This window comes from Trachurus japonicus, chromosome 19 (assembly GCF_045865225.1).
Source record: "Trachurus japonicus isolate A0001 chromosome 19, Traja_1.0".
In the NCBI taxonomy this organism is placed as follows: Eukaryota; Metazoa; Chordata; class Actinopteri; order Carangiformes; family Carangidae; genus Trachurus; species Trachurus japonicus.
In genome coordinates, this window is record NC_140925.1 from 6,051,587 (window position 1) to 6,067,772 (window position 16,186).

The 16,186-nt window shown below is 44.3% G+C and overlaps 1 protein-coding gene across 1 annotated transcript in view; it reads right to left on the minus strand.

Moving 5' to 3' along the window:
- Window positions 1-3,173: 3,173 nt before the first annotated feature.
- myo1d (myosin 1D) overlaps window positions 3,174-16,186 on the minus strand; it is a 110,798-nt gene continuing 97,785 nt past the window's right edge. Inside the window, exon 22 of the mRNA XM_085761561.1 lies at window positions 3,174-4,308. Within this exon, the coding sequence (XP_085617687.1) occupies window positions 4,152-4,308 (157 nt within the window). The 3' untranslated portion in view covers window positions 3,174-4,151. The remainder of the gene's footprint in view (window positions 4,309-16,186) is intronic.

Consider the following 16,186-nt stretch of genomic DNA (forward strand, 5'->3'; position numbering starts at 1 on the left):
CTTTGGCTAACGTGGACGGGGCGTTGTTGTGTCGAATGCGTCCGGAACAAAAACAACCACAAGTGGAGGAATGTGCATGTTAAAGCTGATAATCAATATCAGGATATCAGGGAGGAAAAAAGTGATCACACATCTGGTGACACTCCATAAATTCAATCATATAGTGACAAAAGCCTGATACAGATTAGATCAATCTCAGATGCACTGTCCTCCTGAACCAACTGTGTATCAATACGCTGCAGGAAATAGCTCCCTTCCCAGACAAAAGCACCATTTCCGCCTGTTTGCTAACATCTACAGGGCCCCTGCTGTTTTAGCAAAGGTCACAGAGGTCACACTAGAGGAATGTAGGTTCTGGTGTTAATGTGTGAATTTAATTAAAACAAAGATATGACTCCAGCTTTTGCTTTTAAAAAAAATAGGATTTAGATCCACGTGTGGTGAATATACTGAGCTTTTGTCTGGTCTTTGCTCTGCTGCGTGATGCTCCTATTGTCTGACACGTCTTGTGTTGCTGGTGTACTTTCCCTCTTTTCCATCTCCACGCCTCCTGGGCACAGGACTGGCTGAAGGAAAACAAAAAAATAAAAAATAAAACAACAACGAAACCTAGGAAAACCTTCTCTGCCCTGCAGGACGGTACAGTCGGGCCCGGCTGGGCGAGGAGCCAAGTGATTTGACAGGGGAAGGGAAGTGGAAAAAGGAGGGAGGGAGGAAAGCAGAGGGAGTCGAGGAGGAGGAGGAGGAGAGGAGGCCAAGCGAAGGCTTTGTTCACCACCCTCCTCCTCCTCCTCCTTCGCCTTGAGAAAGCAAAGAGAGAAGCGCTGAAGTGAGAAGTGACACGGAGTCCATCCTAATGATAAGCGGTGAATAGCTGAGCAGAGAGGAGGAGGAGGAGGAGGAGGAGGAAGAGACCTATGGGAGATTACCATGCTGCGGGATATGGAGCTGTGTTCTTATAGTCCACACACTCACACACACACATATATATGCAAACACACACTCACCACTGCACCTGATCTGCATTGAAAACGGTCTGTTAACACTAACCCAATGTCACTTCCTTCATCCACAGTGAACGCAGCAGTTTCCACAAACAGCTGCTGATCACAGAGAGGACGAGGTCGAATCCACGAGGCCGCGAGGTGGAGACCAGATCTACTTCTTCAGAGGACGTGTGTGTGTGTGTGTGTGTGTGTGTGTAGGGGTGGGGAGCAAACTAATTAAGATAAACGACTTGTTCAGACAACAATTAGACGGCCACTGTGCTACTGTGGCTCAAGTGGCCGCTAACGAGTTTCTTCTTCCTGTGCAAGTGAAGCTGACACTGACACCCCCCACCACACACACACACACACACCCCCACCCAGCCTCCTGAACTAGGCCAGACACTGAGGGAACGTGCGTTCATAACCTTGAGCTGCCTCACACTCAGTCAGTGCTCCTTACTCAGTTTTCACCCAGCCACAACAAAGATGTAACGTGTCTGTGGGTGGAGAGGTGATGCAGCTCTAACATCCACCACCATCACGTCACCATGACGACGTCAATATCAAAAACCAACAAAGTCATCCATCTGCGTGTCACTTCCTTCCTTCTTCTTCGACAATTAATCTGATGTTCTGGAGCTTTTAGCTTCCTCACATGATCTTCATCAGTGGATAAAGAGTCGTCATGAAGCTGTAGACGTTTATTTAAGTTCTTCCTGTCCAGGTTGGTTTTAAAGCTGAAGTTCAGCTGAAGTTAAGTGGTTCCCTAAAAGAGGAATATAGTTTCCACTCAGTATCTGTTCTGGAGCTTTCAGTCAGGACACATGGTCTTCATCAGCAATTTTTGTTGCCAATTCTTTTTGTGCTGCTTGTGATTTTGGTGAATTTTTCATCGTTTACGTGTCTAGTCAGTGCTGTTCCTCCAAAATGGAGGAAACTACGGTGGCCTGTAAGCTCTGTCGTCCTCCCCTGTTGGACCAGAAAACAACGTCTATGATCTGAATCGTCCTTTAGAATTAACTTTATGAACATGTTGTCCCTTTAGCGACCGAGCTAATGAGCGTATGAACTGACGGCTTGTTTTTCTAATATACAGTTTGCATTTTAACTGGATGAGAAACTCCAGTCTGATAGAGCAAATTGCTACAGACAACAATTATAACTAATCAAGTTCAAACTCCTCCACTGAGCACTACATCTCCGTCACCATGGCGCTAGGAACAGATATTCATCCATTCATACACAACGTGGATGATTTCCACTGAGCGCTACACGCACGATGATGCAACACGGCCGACAGCAATGAAATGTAGTGACGGCTTTCTTAAATGTTTCTCAGGTCAACAACAACAACATATTTAGAAAACAGACAGATCCAGATCCAGACATCGTCCTCCCATGAGTCTTACCAGTTGGACAAAGAGCGTTAAGTCTGAGAGAACAGAACAAACCGAACTGTGATGATGTGATCAGTGCGATTTGGCTCCGGAGACGGAAACAAATCTCCAACCGTCCAATCATCTTCACAGAAAACAAGTCACTCCCTCCATTAGACAGGGAGGTAAAGTAAAGTAGGACAGCAGTCTGATTACAGACTTCACACCCTCCGTCTCCGCTCCTTCACCGTGGCCACTGGCCAGACTCTCAGTCTCCTGAGCCAAGAGCTAATCAACACACACACACAAACACACTTTCTCTCTCTCTCACACACACACACACACACACACACACACACTTTCTCTCTCCCTCTGATGAAGGGATATTTGTCAAGTGGAAGACTCCTCCAAAGGACTAAGGACCACTACAATGTCATTAGGCCATTCACTTAACACAAAGACAGCAAATGAGACTACTGTATGTATGTTCAGGGGCTGGAGTTCATGTGGGATTTTACAGTACTGGCCAGCAACACGCTCTGTTGCTAAACTAAAGCAGTAATCTTACATATTAATAACTCCTGCAGGAAAAAAAAAAGTACTGTTTGGTTACGTCTACAGAATTATTCAGTTATCATTATATATAAAACCCTCTGTACATTAAATGCAGTATACTGTAGGTGCTGTGCTACACGTAATTATGATCCTCTGCTGCTCTGATAGAGTATATTCTAACGTTTTAGTACAAAAGCAGTATAAGAGTGTTATAAAAGTACAGCTGCTGCAGCAGAGAGTATAAAATGCAGGATTTAAATTAATATAATTTGAGCGTTTTTCCTTTTTTTTTTTTCTTGTGCGCGGCAGGCTGCGATGTTCAGGATGCGTTCAACACATCCTGTGACTCACAAACTCACCGTGAATTCAATTTGCAGTTTTGTGCAACAGACGCTGCTGCCTGAACCACTGAATCACATGTTCTCACTCTGTGTTCTGTTCTGTTCCCGTGTCGGATTGTAAACATCAAGAATCAACGAAAAAAGAGTGGACGTGACGCTGCAGCTCAGGTGGCTGCGTCTTAGATTAAAGCTCATTTAACGCCACTGTTCCTTAGAATAAACCCACTGCTAGTGTTTCGGAGCATCTGGGAAATATAAATATCATTACTTCTGTCTTTCTTTTTTTTTTCTTTTTTTTAGGGTTTCACTTTTGATCTGGCTCCCACACAGGGAGCTGCAGGGATTATAAATTCCTGCAAAGCCTTTGAATTTTTTTTTTTCTTTTTTGGTCCTATTATGCAACATCAGTGGTTCTGCAAACAGTTGCCGCATAATCTCCTCTCACCTTCACTCACAATCAAAACTAAATATTGCACAAAGCAAATCATTTGAAATTTGGATTTTAAAAAAAAGAAAAAAGAAAAACATCACCTAGGTGAATTATCTCGTAGTGCATTTTTTTTAAAGCTAATATCATTTTGCATGTAGGCGTATTGTGCATTTCCTTTTCATTGCAGCGTTGCATAGAAATCTACAAAACAGGTCAAATTTGGCATGGCTTTCCAATGTGAGGATTTAATTATCCTGATCCTCCTCCAGTCAGAGCTGCTGCCATCCACAATGTCACATTATCAGCAGCTCTGCAAAAACAAAACAAAACAAAAAAACAATGAGAAGTGAATCATCATCATCATCATCATCATCGTCGTTGTCGTCGTCATAATCATCGTCATCCCGGCCTGGTCTGAGATCAGCTGTCACTGTCTCTGTTGTCTTCCTGTCTTGTGGTGTTAGTTGCCGGGAACAGCCAGGATGTAACCGGATCGGCTCTTGGTGAAGTCCGGCTGTGATTGGTTGATCTTGGCCTCGACGATGACCGTGCACTTCCTGCCGTTCATGCTGCACTGGATGGGACTCACGATGTTCACCTGCAGCTTCCTCCTCTCGCTGGAAACACAAACACAGAGGAAAGCGAGAGTGAGAAAGAGAAAGAGAGAGATAATGAACATTTAGGGCATCGCCGGAGTTTCTCCATACATCGACTCTTATTATAAGCCTCAGTGTATTCACATTACACTCAGCCTTAGTGTTCATTCAGGGATAATAGATGCAAATCCATTAGTGACCCGTGTGTGTGTGTGTGTGAGAGAGAGAGAGAAAGAGAGAAAAGAGGGTGTTTAGGTCATAAATCATACTTGCTCTCATAAACAGCATCATCATCTGAGGAAAAACCCCACGACTGCACTGTAAACACTCGCACATGCACAGTCATACACACACACACACACACTGCTGCCATAAATCACACACATACAATTATTCTCTTCCCCTTTGTGAGAGTGAGAGTGAAGCTATTGTGCAGGAGAATGATATCGTACAGAGAATAATTAGACGGTGAACCGGAGGAGAGGAAGAGAGACGATGCTGAGTGTGAGAAATATTAATCCAGTTAAATCCGTCTCTGTGGTTTTGTGTTTACGACGAGTTATTGATGTGAAAACAGTAAAAATAGAAAATGGGATGGAGTCACAGAGCTTCTCTAGACTTATTGAACACTCACACTAAAAACCATTGACACACACTGATGAGTTATCATGAGAGACAAAGTGAGGTTCAGCATTTTGCACAAACACACTTCAACATGTTTGGATCCATCCAGGTCAAGTATGAGAAATATGTTAAGAAGGAAATTGACTGTTGAAGCTCTGATTAAATGCATCTGCTCTTAAACCTAAGATGCTGCTCACTGCTCTGACATCAGGTTTATGCATTTGTTTGTGTTTATCTACTGGGCCTTAACAGGGAAATATATCACACCTGTCCCAGTTTGGTCTGTGGCTGTCTTTCACTCAAAGATCCTTGTAGTTAGACTTTCTACTCCACCTTTTTGGTTTATACCACTGCCCGTACAAAGTAAAAAGTCACCACTAAGCTAACAGGTCAGAGCCTCCCATTGGATAATTATTGCACTGATGATTATGTTTCAGTTGGCAACAACTTATTTAACCGTAACTGATGCAGTCTCATTTCTATGTTGGAAGACGCATCCTTTGGTCGGGGGGGAAGATGTTAATCTGTTTCAGAAGAGCCAAATTATTGGCATCAAGCAAATAAAACATCCAATGAGATTGCTGAAACTACTAAACTTGGGTTAATTACTACCCAATGCATTATAAACTGGAAGGAGAGTGGGGAACCATCATCTTCAAGGAAGAATTGTGGTCCAACGTGACCACAGAGTCAGAATCTTTGAAAAATTAATGCAACTCTGGATGGAAATAAATGTTGTGACATTGCAGAAGCTCAGTGAAACGATGCCACAGCAAATATTAGAGTGTGTGACTTTTTTTTGGATGGGCAGTGTATTTAATTTTTTACTTGGGAGACAGCTCTCAATGATTTTTGAGTTTATAAAGGCTAATAATAATAATAATAATAATAACAGAGACATCGGTTCAGTATTAACAGTATACAGTGTCTTTGTGTCAGTGGACGTTTCCTAAACCCACCCAGCACATGTCTAATGAAAACAGTGTGAAGTGCAGCGAGACATCCGTCCAACACTTCTACACCTACACAGGTCCAATCAGGCAGCAGCGAAAACACGTCTGTGTGGGTGGACGGCTGAGTAGAGACTGTGTTTGTTCCAGATAATGGAAAAAAAGCTGTAAAAACCAGTACGTTAATAAATTATAGACAAAATATTAATGAATGATTTAATTCTAATTGACATCATGTGATGAGCTGCTCATGTTGACTCATGATCTCGTGGGCAGAGAGCTGTGGACCTGCAGTTTGAGTGCTAAGATAAATGAAGCTAAGATAAGTTAAACTAAACACTGGTGAGTTCAAGGACTCTTCATCATAGGAGTTTAATAATATGAAGGTAAAGCTGAGTATGACGAAGAGAGTGATGCATGAGGATGAGTCGGACATGATTGTGTATGTCAGAGTGTATAGGAGTGTGTGTGGGAGAGAATAATAGAGACTGTGCAGGATTATGATGTTGTACATCTTAGAAATCCTCCACAGCAGAGTGTGTGTATGTATACTGTATATATATGTGTGTGTGTGTGGGTGTGTGTGTGCACAGATGAAGAAAATGAAGATGAATAAAAGAGCAGGAATGTGTAGGGATGATGATCCATACGGCCGCGCCGAGCTGCAGCGCAGCAGCCGATTGGCTTTTAGTGCCTGTCACATCCAGTTAGGCCCCTTCAGGGTGAACGGCTGCGCTGCTTCGTTTGCTCTTAAACGGGATCGATGACGGGAATCAAAGAGTGAGAGGCAAAAGTCATAAATAGCAAAGCTGCTTTTCACAGAGAGAGAGAGAGGAAAACGTCACATGATCTAAATGGGAATAGGGAATGAGAAGATGACTGTGATAATCAGCTGAGGAGGAGGAGGTGGTGATGTAGGGTAAATGTAAAGGAGGCTCAGAGAGGAGGGGGTGATGACAGGAAGCTGAAAGCAAGATAAACACTGATGTGTCTCTGTCTGTTGGGTCGAGTGCTGCTGCTGCTGCTGCTGCTGGTGACACACTTTCTCTCTGGCACCGTCACCGCCGCTGTCGTCTGCAAACAAATCCATTATCTGCAAATTACTGCCCCGATCCGCACAAAAGCCACCAGATATGAAAACCTGGGAGACGACGTTAACGCACCGACGACTTGTTGCGCAACGACAACAATCAGAAGTCAAAACCAGGAGGAGGAGGAGGAGGAGGAGGAAGAAGAGGAGGCCTGAGCTGCCCACGCTGCCTCCTTTGCTCTCTATCACAGAGAGCAGAGAGGAGGAGAAGAAGAAGAAGAAGCTCAGGGTAGCGCTGATGCAGGTTTCCATGGCAACCCCCGGGAGCTGAACTCCCCCATCTGTCATGGCTGCCAGCCAGCCAATGGTACTGTGTGTTGTGTGTGTGTGTGTGTTGTGTCCGTCTCTCATCCCGTTACTTCTCCATCTCGCTGAAAATGCCACAGGGGGTTCTGCATTCGCTCGCCGTGAAGGGCAAACAGGGCTACACACACACACACAAACACGCATACACTTCCACTGGCTCCTACTATAGCAGGTCTTTAAAGGGATAGTTCAACATTTTGACAAATTGGCCCATTGCCATAATCCTTATAGTCTCAGCAGTAGGTTCGTTACCTTTATTTGTCAGTGCAAGCTATTTTCAGAACGGCGGAGCAGAGCCGCGAGCTGCTCAGAGCTACGCTACAGAGGCTCATGGGATTTCTTGGTTTCCCTCATCAAACTCATCAAATACACAATCCAACAACTCCAAAACGCTCTGGTGGACAAGTTGTGACCTGCACATTCACCACGCTATGAGATAATAACAGAACGTTATGAGACGGAGTTGTTTTTGAGGCAAATGCAGAGACTGCTTGATGAAAAACTGCCTCCGACGGGAACGCGCATCAGCAGTTTTGCATGAATTTACCTCTAAAACAACTCTGTCTTGTAACATTCTGTTATTATCTCATAGCGTGGTGAATGTGCAGGTCACAACTTGTCCACCAGAGCGTTTTGGAGTTGTTGGATTGTGTATTTGATGAGTTTGATGAGGGAAATCGTAGCGTAGCTCTGAACAGCTCACGGCTCTGCTCCACCGTTCTAAAAATAGCTTGCACCGACAATTAAAGGTAACAAACCTACTGCTATGACTATAGGGATTATGGCAATGGGCCAATTTGCCAAAATGTTTAACTATCCCCTCAACACCTTCCTCCTCCGTCAGTGCCAAACGTCGCCTCTGCATCGCCTCTCTCTCTTGTTCCGATAAAGTCGGACACGATGTTTCATCTCCAAGCAGAAAACCCTGATCAGTGGAGTCTTAAGGTCGCCGTCTGACCTTTGCAATCAGGAGTGGGGCCGAGCAGCCGGAGGCCCCGAGGGCAGACTTAGCCCTTCATTGGATGGCCTCTCCGACTGGAAAATCAATTCTTTCCTTTTCCCTGCCTGCCCCCCTTCTGCTTTTCCCTTTGTGTGTTTTTGCCCTTCATGCCATGTGAGTCCAAGCTCACTTGCTCCCAAAAGTGCCTCTTCTTTATTTGGCAGGATAGAGGATAGAAGAAGGAGGAGGAGGAGGAAGAGTGTAGAAAGAAGAGAGAGAGTTTAAGCGAAACAGAAGTGGAAATAAAAGTTGAGGCCAAAGGGAAGACTTTAAATGTGGTGGGAAGTGAAAGAAAATATGCAGAAGGTAAAAAAAAAGAGAGAGAGAGGGAGGGTGGTGGTGGTGGTGGTTGGTGCTGAAAGGTATGAGAGTGAAGACACAGGGAAAGAGAAGCGGGAGAGGACGGTCCGGGGCTATTTTTGGGTGGAGGAGCCAGGATTACCTCCAGTCTGTGCAGCCATCCAGTCCCACTTCTGAGTCATCTCCTCTAATAGTGTACCTGGCTCTGCCCCAAGCTCTGGGCTGCTGAAATATATATGAGCTCTGCAGGTGGAGGAGAGAGGAAGAGGAGGAGGAAGAGGAGGAGGGGCGGACTCTGGAGAGCTGAGGAGCTGTAAACACTCAGGACTTTGAGGAGGTGATCAAAGTTGGATCTTCCCTCTTGTCTAACGATGATGGAGCCGTTTTGCAGAGAAGTGGCAGCACATTACAGCAGCAGGAGCTTAAACAGAGACAGTGAAGCTGAAGTCACTGAGCTGGAACTAAAGACAGAGGAGGTAATCTGTTCTGGGGTTTGTTTTATTTTGCTCTTCAAGCAGCAGAAATCTCTGTCAGTCTCCGTCTGATCATTTGAAACGTTTCTATTCTGGGCCTAATCCTGTTTTAATCAATTTATCAGGGAGACGAATGTAGGAGGAGAAAAAAATATTTATGTATCTGCATCAGTGGGAAGTGAAGACAAAAATGAGACTGTGAAAATGTGACACCACTGTGTGCAGGAGTGTGTGTGTGCAGGAAACCTCACAAAACACTATGTATGAAACACACAGCAGGTCACATCCACATCCACACACACACACATCTCTGACCATGTGATGACACTTTCTTTTGATTTAACCCCCTCTACCTCTCAGTCTCCTCACATCATCAATATTTCATGTTTGTGGGAGCATGTTGAGATCAAGAGAGAGAACGCAAGGAGTGAGCAGTAAACACATGCATGTGCTATATATCCTCCTGACAGTGTGTGTGTGTGTGTGTGTGTGTGTGAAGGTCAGGCACCATGGGGCAGGACAGGGGAGGTGCACCCTGCAGACAGACAGAACCATGCTGATGCTTCTTCCTCCTCCTCCTCCTCCTCCTCCTCTCTTCAAACCCAATTCCCACTGTACAATCGATACTTCCCAGAAAACCACACGGCTCTGATTTACCTTTAGTCTTTATTCACTTTTTGAAGCACGTACTCCCGAGTCAGACCGGACGTAACGGACGACTCTGCAGGGACGAGAGTTTTATGAGGCCATTTCATGCACGGAGCAGCCTCCTCTATTCCAGCTCCTCCAGTGTGATTAATGCATTGATAAGTGGACGTCTCTCGTCTCTATCATTCATACATGTTAAAGACATGATTATGTAAATGTCTTGTGTTACGTCCAGTTTATGTTTATTTATCTTATTACATCACCATCACATTATGCGTGATGGGAAACTGAGCTCAACACAAATGTCCAAGAAAATGCATCTTTTTGCATCTTTAATCAACTCAGATCAGAAACCTTACACCGACCTGAGCAGCAGCATTTAAAGGGATAGTTCAACATTTTGGCAAATTGGCCCTTTGCCATAATCCCTATAGTCGTAGCAGTAGGTTCGTTACCTTCAATTGTCGGTGCAAGCTATTTTTAGAACGGCAGAGCAGAGCCGTGAGCTGCTCAGAGCTACGCTACGGAGGCTAATGGGATTTCTTGGTTTCCCTCATCAAACTCATCAAATACACAATCCAACAACTCCAAAACGCTCTGGTGGACAAGTTGTGACCTGCACATTCACCACGCTATGAGATAATAACAGAACGTTACGAAACAGAGTTGTTTTAGAGGTAAATTCATGCAAAACCGCTGATGCGCGTTCCTGTTGGGAGCAGTTTTTCATCAAGCAGTCTCTGCATTTAGCTTGAAAACAAGTCTGTCTCGTAACGCTACGTTATTATCTCATAGCGTGGTGAATGTGCAGGTCACAACTTGTCCACCAGAGCGTTTTGGAGATGTTGGTTTGTGTATTTGATGAGTTTGATGAGGGAAACCAAGAAATCCCATGAGCCTCCGTAGCGTAGCTCTGAGCAGCTCGCGGCTCTGCTCCGCCGTTCCAAAAATAGCTTGCACCGACAATTGAAGGTAACGAACCTACTGCTATGACTATAGGGATTATGCCAATGGGCCAATTTGCCAAAAATGTTGAACTATCCCTTTAAAGTTTTAGCTTCATCCTGCTTCCACTCAGAGACAAAATGTTCATGTTCTACAAACTGAGCCGTTAAAAGCAGAGGGAGAGAGGACGGAGCCGAGTGATTGTTTCACAGGTCCGCTCCTCCTGTGCTGCCGCCCACTCTACTACACGGATTTGCATTTAACACCAGACCTGACACAGCATCTCTTCCTCTCGCTGTCACACACACACACACACACACACTCCTCCTGTCTCACATGGCTGCATCGCACATCTCACGTGCTGCATGTGTGCCACATTCACACTTCACGGAGAGGAAAACGGAAAAAAATGAAGCTGGAAGCTGGATGGAGCAGATCTTTGTTCCTGGGAGATGATCAGAAATAGAGAGAGCGTGTGGTTGGAGGCGGCGGCGGCGGCTGCACCAGTCTGGATGGTGCTGGTGGTGGTGAGAAGTGGAAGAGTTTGGCCTTATCTGCCCCAGTTTGAAGCGTCTGGGGTTTGGACTGGTTCAAAGTGTGAAAACCGCCTAAGAGGCTTTTTTTCTGAGTGCAGCTCTTTAATTAGCATCTGTGCACAAGTCGTACAGTTTCACTCCGACTGCGACTGCAGATGTGTTGGATGAATAATAGAGAAAATGCAGAAGAACTGCACAGTTTCTATTTTTATGTTGACACTGATATGATACTGTAACACACACAAACCACACTATCATGTAGTACAGATATCACTACTAATCTAATCTAATATCCACTGCCTGATTCTTCTCATATCATCACATTCATTATTCAACTGCTTCATGCTATCACAGGTGGGTTTATGTGTTATATTTCTCTCTTCTACGTCTTCTGTGTTTTTTATTGATGTTGTGTTGCATTGCTTCACCAATAAGAAATATAAAAGGATGCGAACAGGCAGCGATGGAGCCCAGTCGGAGCCGGAGAAGATTTCCGCCCTCTGTCTTCTGGAATTACAACTTTCTTTTTCAGTCTTTTCACCGTTTTCTTTTTCGTTACTTCTCCGTTGGACAAAAGGCGTCTTATTCCGTGTCTGAATGCGCCCCGGAGATTAAAATGTTGAGAGGCAAAGTTAAGCTCCAAACACCAGATCAAATGCAGGAAATATCCTGTCTTGGTGTGTGTCTCAAGCAGGTTTATTGCATCAAGTATAATAAAGCGGGCGCCTTTGGTTGAGGTAATTACTAAGCCGAGAAAAGTACAGCAAGTCCGGGTGTGGATATCTCCTTTTATGTCTTTTTTTATTCCATTGCACATTTCCTCTTCTCAGCTGTTATCTTTTCTTGGTGCTCCAGACAAAGGAGAGATTTAGTAAGTAGGTCATTAAAAAAAAAAGGAAAAAAAAGGGGGTGAGAATGCACCGGCAGCAGAAAAGAAATAGTATTGATTAAAAATGTGTACTGTATGTACGAAGGGGGAAAAAGTAAAGAAACAACAAGAAGCGCAGGAGGAAGGAGAGATAGGTCAGTGCTGTGTACACGGAGAAGTGGAGTTCAGAGGTGAAGCTGCCGAAGCGAGACGCAGCATCAAAGCGGTTTTCGTTTCGTGGTGCGGCCGAGCGTCGGTCCTGCTCCGGGGCCTCTGCACAACACAACACAACACCACACCGACAAAGAGGAAGAGAGAGATCATTAAGCTGTGGAGAAGAGCACGGGCAGCGGGTTCACACTGCCCATCACATCCCAGCCGCAAACACGTGACTTCCTCCGCACGAAGCCGACTCACTGCAGAAACACCAGACACATTTGGCCTCGCGCTGGTCGGCAGAACTCCCATGAGCCTCCACTTCAAGTCTGATCATACACACAAAGAACAAGAAGAAGAAAAAGAAGCTAAAAGTGTTTCTCCTTGTTAATATGCTAAGCTAGTGTTTCTGCGTCTTTATGCACAGTAAGCGAGATCAGGGAAGCTGCAGCGCTGCAGGAACAGAGGCGCTGACTACCACGGGCCCCCCGAGGGCCCCCGAAGTGTCGAGAATAAAATGATGCGTCTAATCCTCAAGTGTGAAATGATAAATATTTCATACATTTATTTCCCAGTCCTCTGTTTTTTGGGGTCGAAAACAAATAGTGCAGCTTTTTTTACAGAAGAGATTCAGCACAGACACACACACACAGAAACAGTGTCTGCGTTTTATCTACACAAAGACGTCGCACTGAGTCTGAACACATGAAAGCGACTCAGTTCTATCAGGGATTTCAATCCGCAGTTTTGTTTATGCTGCATTTAAAGGGCCAGTCCAGACGTTTTCTTAGTGCACAAGTTGAGAGACTTGCAAGAAACAGATGAAACAAACAGAAATGACGCAGCAGAAGCCTCAAATAACTTGACTTTACATCTCCACATGGGTGGAGCTCTTTCCATATTAATGCAGATATCATATCATGCAGCGACAGCATCCCCCCTCTTTCCCTCATTCATTTTGCAGCGGCTCATGTTTTCTGGTAAAAAGCTCAGACTATTAACGCTAATTTGTCAGACTTGACTGAGCTCATTTATTTTAGCAGTGTGTTCACAGTGTGTGTGGAACCACTGGCTAATAAACTGACTTTGAGGGGAATAATTAACATCAATGAGTCAGTGGCTCAACTGTGTTTTGTTAAAACACAGGAACCAAAGCAGGAGATCAAAGGTGATGTCATGTTATAACTACAAGTGACCTCACAGGAAATAAACAATAACCAGAAATGGAAACAATTATAAGCGGCAAAGTATTATTCTGTCATATCTATTATTATTATGTGAATGGAGATTGTTCCTGTCCTCAAACCACCTCTCAACTAAACACAGAGAGACTGACTAACGCTGTAGTCTGTGGCGCAGGGGGAGTGAGGGACCCTGGGTAACCTCCTGCAATTACTACCACACTCATGACTGAACTGGCCTCGTAAAAATGTCACAGTTGATGTTATTATTTCATTGTGTCGGACGGGAGAGTTTTGTGCCGTGACCTTGCAGCACCTTCAGAAACATTTTGCAGTTTTAAATAGAGCCCTTTTTAATTTTTTTTTTTACAAAGAATACACAATGAGTTAGACCTTATCAATGTATTCAGTAAAATAAAAGATTTTTTTCCTTCTTTTGTTACATATAACATTTTTCTCTTTCCCCCAGGAGACAAAAATAAAGCTCTTTTATTCTGAGGGGACAAAATTTACTCTAAATGACGTTATCACATTAAAACACACAACAAAGGAGCTTTTCACTGAGCTGGCTGAGGGAGCGCACGTTGGCATGAAACGATGAAATAAAAGATTATTTATGACTTCTCTAATTTTATTAGACTTAATGGATCTCATCCTGATTGTGTAAGGAGTAATTTTGGAGCGTTTGTAACCGTTTTGGGCTCCGTTATCGTCACATGATCCGACGATATCGACCATCGTGCCCACTGGGCCAAAAGTTGTCAGCGCTGGACTGGTCCAGAGGGGTTTTGGCCGAGACTAATAAGAGCCCATAATTCCTTGCAGCACTCCTGAGGAGAGCAGATGACGGAGTAGATGTAGGTTTGTCCACGTGGCATCTGCTTTATTCCCTCAGGGATTCTGGGTGAGTGATTGGTCGCTGGTTATCAATAAATGGGGTTCCCACTCTTTTCTTGAAATCGTTTTCCAGGACATTTTCAGCTGCTACAGTCTGACAAACATTTTTTATGCAATACACTGATTCACCCCCTGATCCATTCATGCTTTACTTTACAGAAGTGTTCTTTTTGACAATGATACCTTATTTTGTACATTTAATACCAAAATGTTTTGTTTCTATGTTTATTCCCCGCTCTCATTCTCTCTCCCAGAAATCTGAGATGTGCAATCTATGGCTCTAATTTATGAAATAATCTCTTTAAATGCTTAGAAATTATGACAAATTTATCATAGAACAGCACAAACATTGGAAACTAAATCCTTAGCAGGGTCTGAAAAAGTCAAATAGAGCTCTGGTAGCTGATGTCATGATGTGATCAATCATTTTCCAGGACAACTCAAGCTTTTCTAGGACATTTGACTTTTCTTCTCATTTCCCATGTGTTTTACATGACTGGAAAATTGGTCAACAGGCAGCCAGGAGGTGTGTGTGATCACAGATGCCCGGGTTAAAACAACCAACACTCCTCACCTCTACATGGCTCCATGTGGGAGATCAATGGGACTTGAAACAGAACCGGAAATGTACAAAGCGAAAGGGCCTCCCCGTCCCTGGGGGAAAGTGTGGCTGCTCCACAGATGGTGGAGGCCGACACACACTGCAGAGTCATAATGGCCGCACAGCAGGAGGCTTAAACAAGTGTGTGTGTGTGTGTTTGTGTGTGTGTTTGTGGGGGGTCAACTCTGTGCTGGATCCTATCGGTCTCATTGTTCTTCAGATGAAGCCTGGTCACTGATCAGCTGTGACTCCTGGGCCTCGGCTCTTCAGGCTGAATGGAGCTGACTCAAAAAGACGTTACGTAAATCAATAAGCTGGCGAGTGAGCGAGCGCGCGAGGCGGCGAGTCAAAACACAGGCCGCCGCAAATTAGTTGCTCATTACCGAAGGAGGACCGCTCACCTCTCAAGTGGCTACACCTCCAATTCTGTTCATTAAAGCCCAATCAATGCATCAATCAAAGGTTCATCTGTTCTTATCCACTGTCGCCGCTTTCTATTCAGAGCCTGCATGGGCTGAATGAATGAATCACCAGCAGGCGTGTGTGTGTGTTGGTGTTGGGTTTAACCTTTTACCAGCCACAGTGCAGAAGCTTCACACACTGACAGAGCTATGTAAACACACATCAGACTCTGAGCTTGTGTTTTATAGGAATAGTTCACCAAAAAATGAAATTCATAGTCCAAAGTCCATAGTTCATAGTCCAACAAAAACTAGTAATAGGGCGCGACACAAAAACATCCATAAAACTACACAAAAACCATTTAATATTCCTCCACACTGCTCGTCCACTGCAATCCAAGTGTCCTGAAGGGATATAGTCCAGAGTTTACTCCAAACAACGTCATAGAGGCAAGTCCGGTCACGTCTGCATGCATCGCGTGAATGCGAGAGCATGCGCCAGGTAAATTCAATACAGGACTGTTTAGGCTGTAAAAATGTCCTAAATTATGTCGTTTCCAGTAAACTTTGGACTATATCCCTTCAGGTCACTTGGATTGCAGCGGACGAGCAGTGTGGAGGAATATTAAATGGTTTTTGATTAGTTTTATGGACGTTTTTGTGTCGGGCCCTATTGACTCTCATATAAAGTTTTCGTTGGACTATACGAACTCCCCTCCCGGGTCTCCAGATGCACTTTGAGGAATAAAAAACTACTCCAGAGTATTCATCAGCATGAGGGTGAGTCACTAATGACTGAATTTCATTCTTTGGTGAACTATTCCTTTAAAAAAAAAGGTATTATTTGATAGAGACAAATGGACAGCAAGAGAGACGGATAAAGACATCAACCATTGTGGTGCCTCCATTGTGGTTGCTTTAAA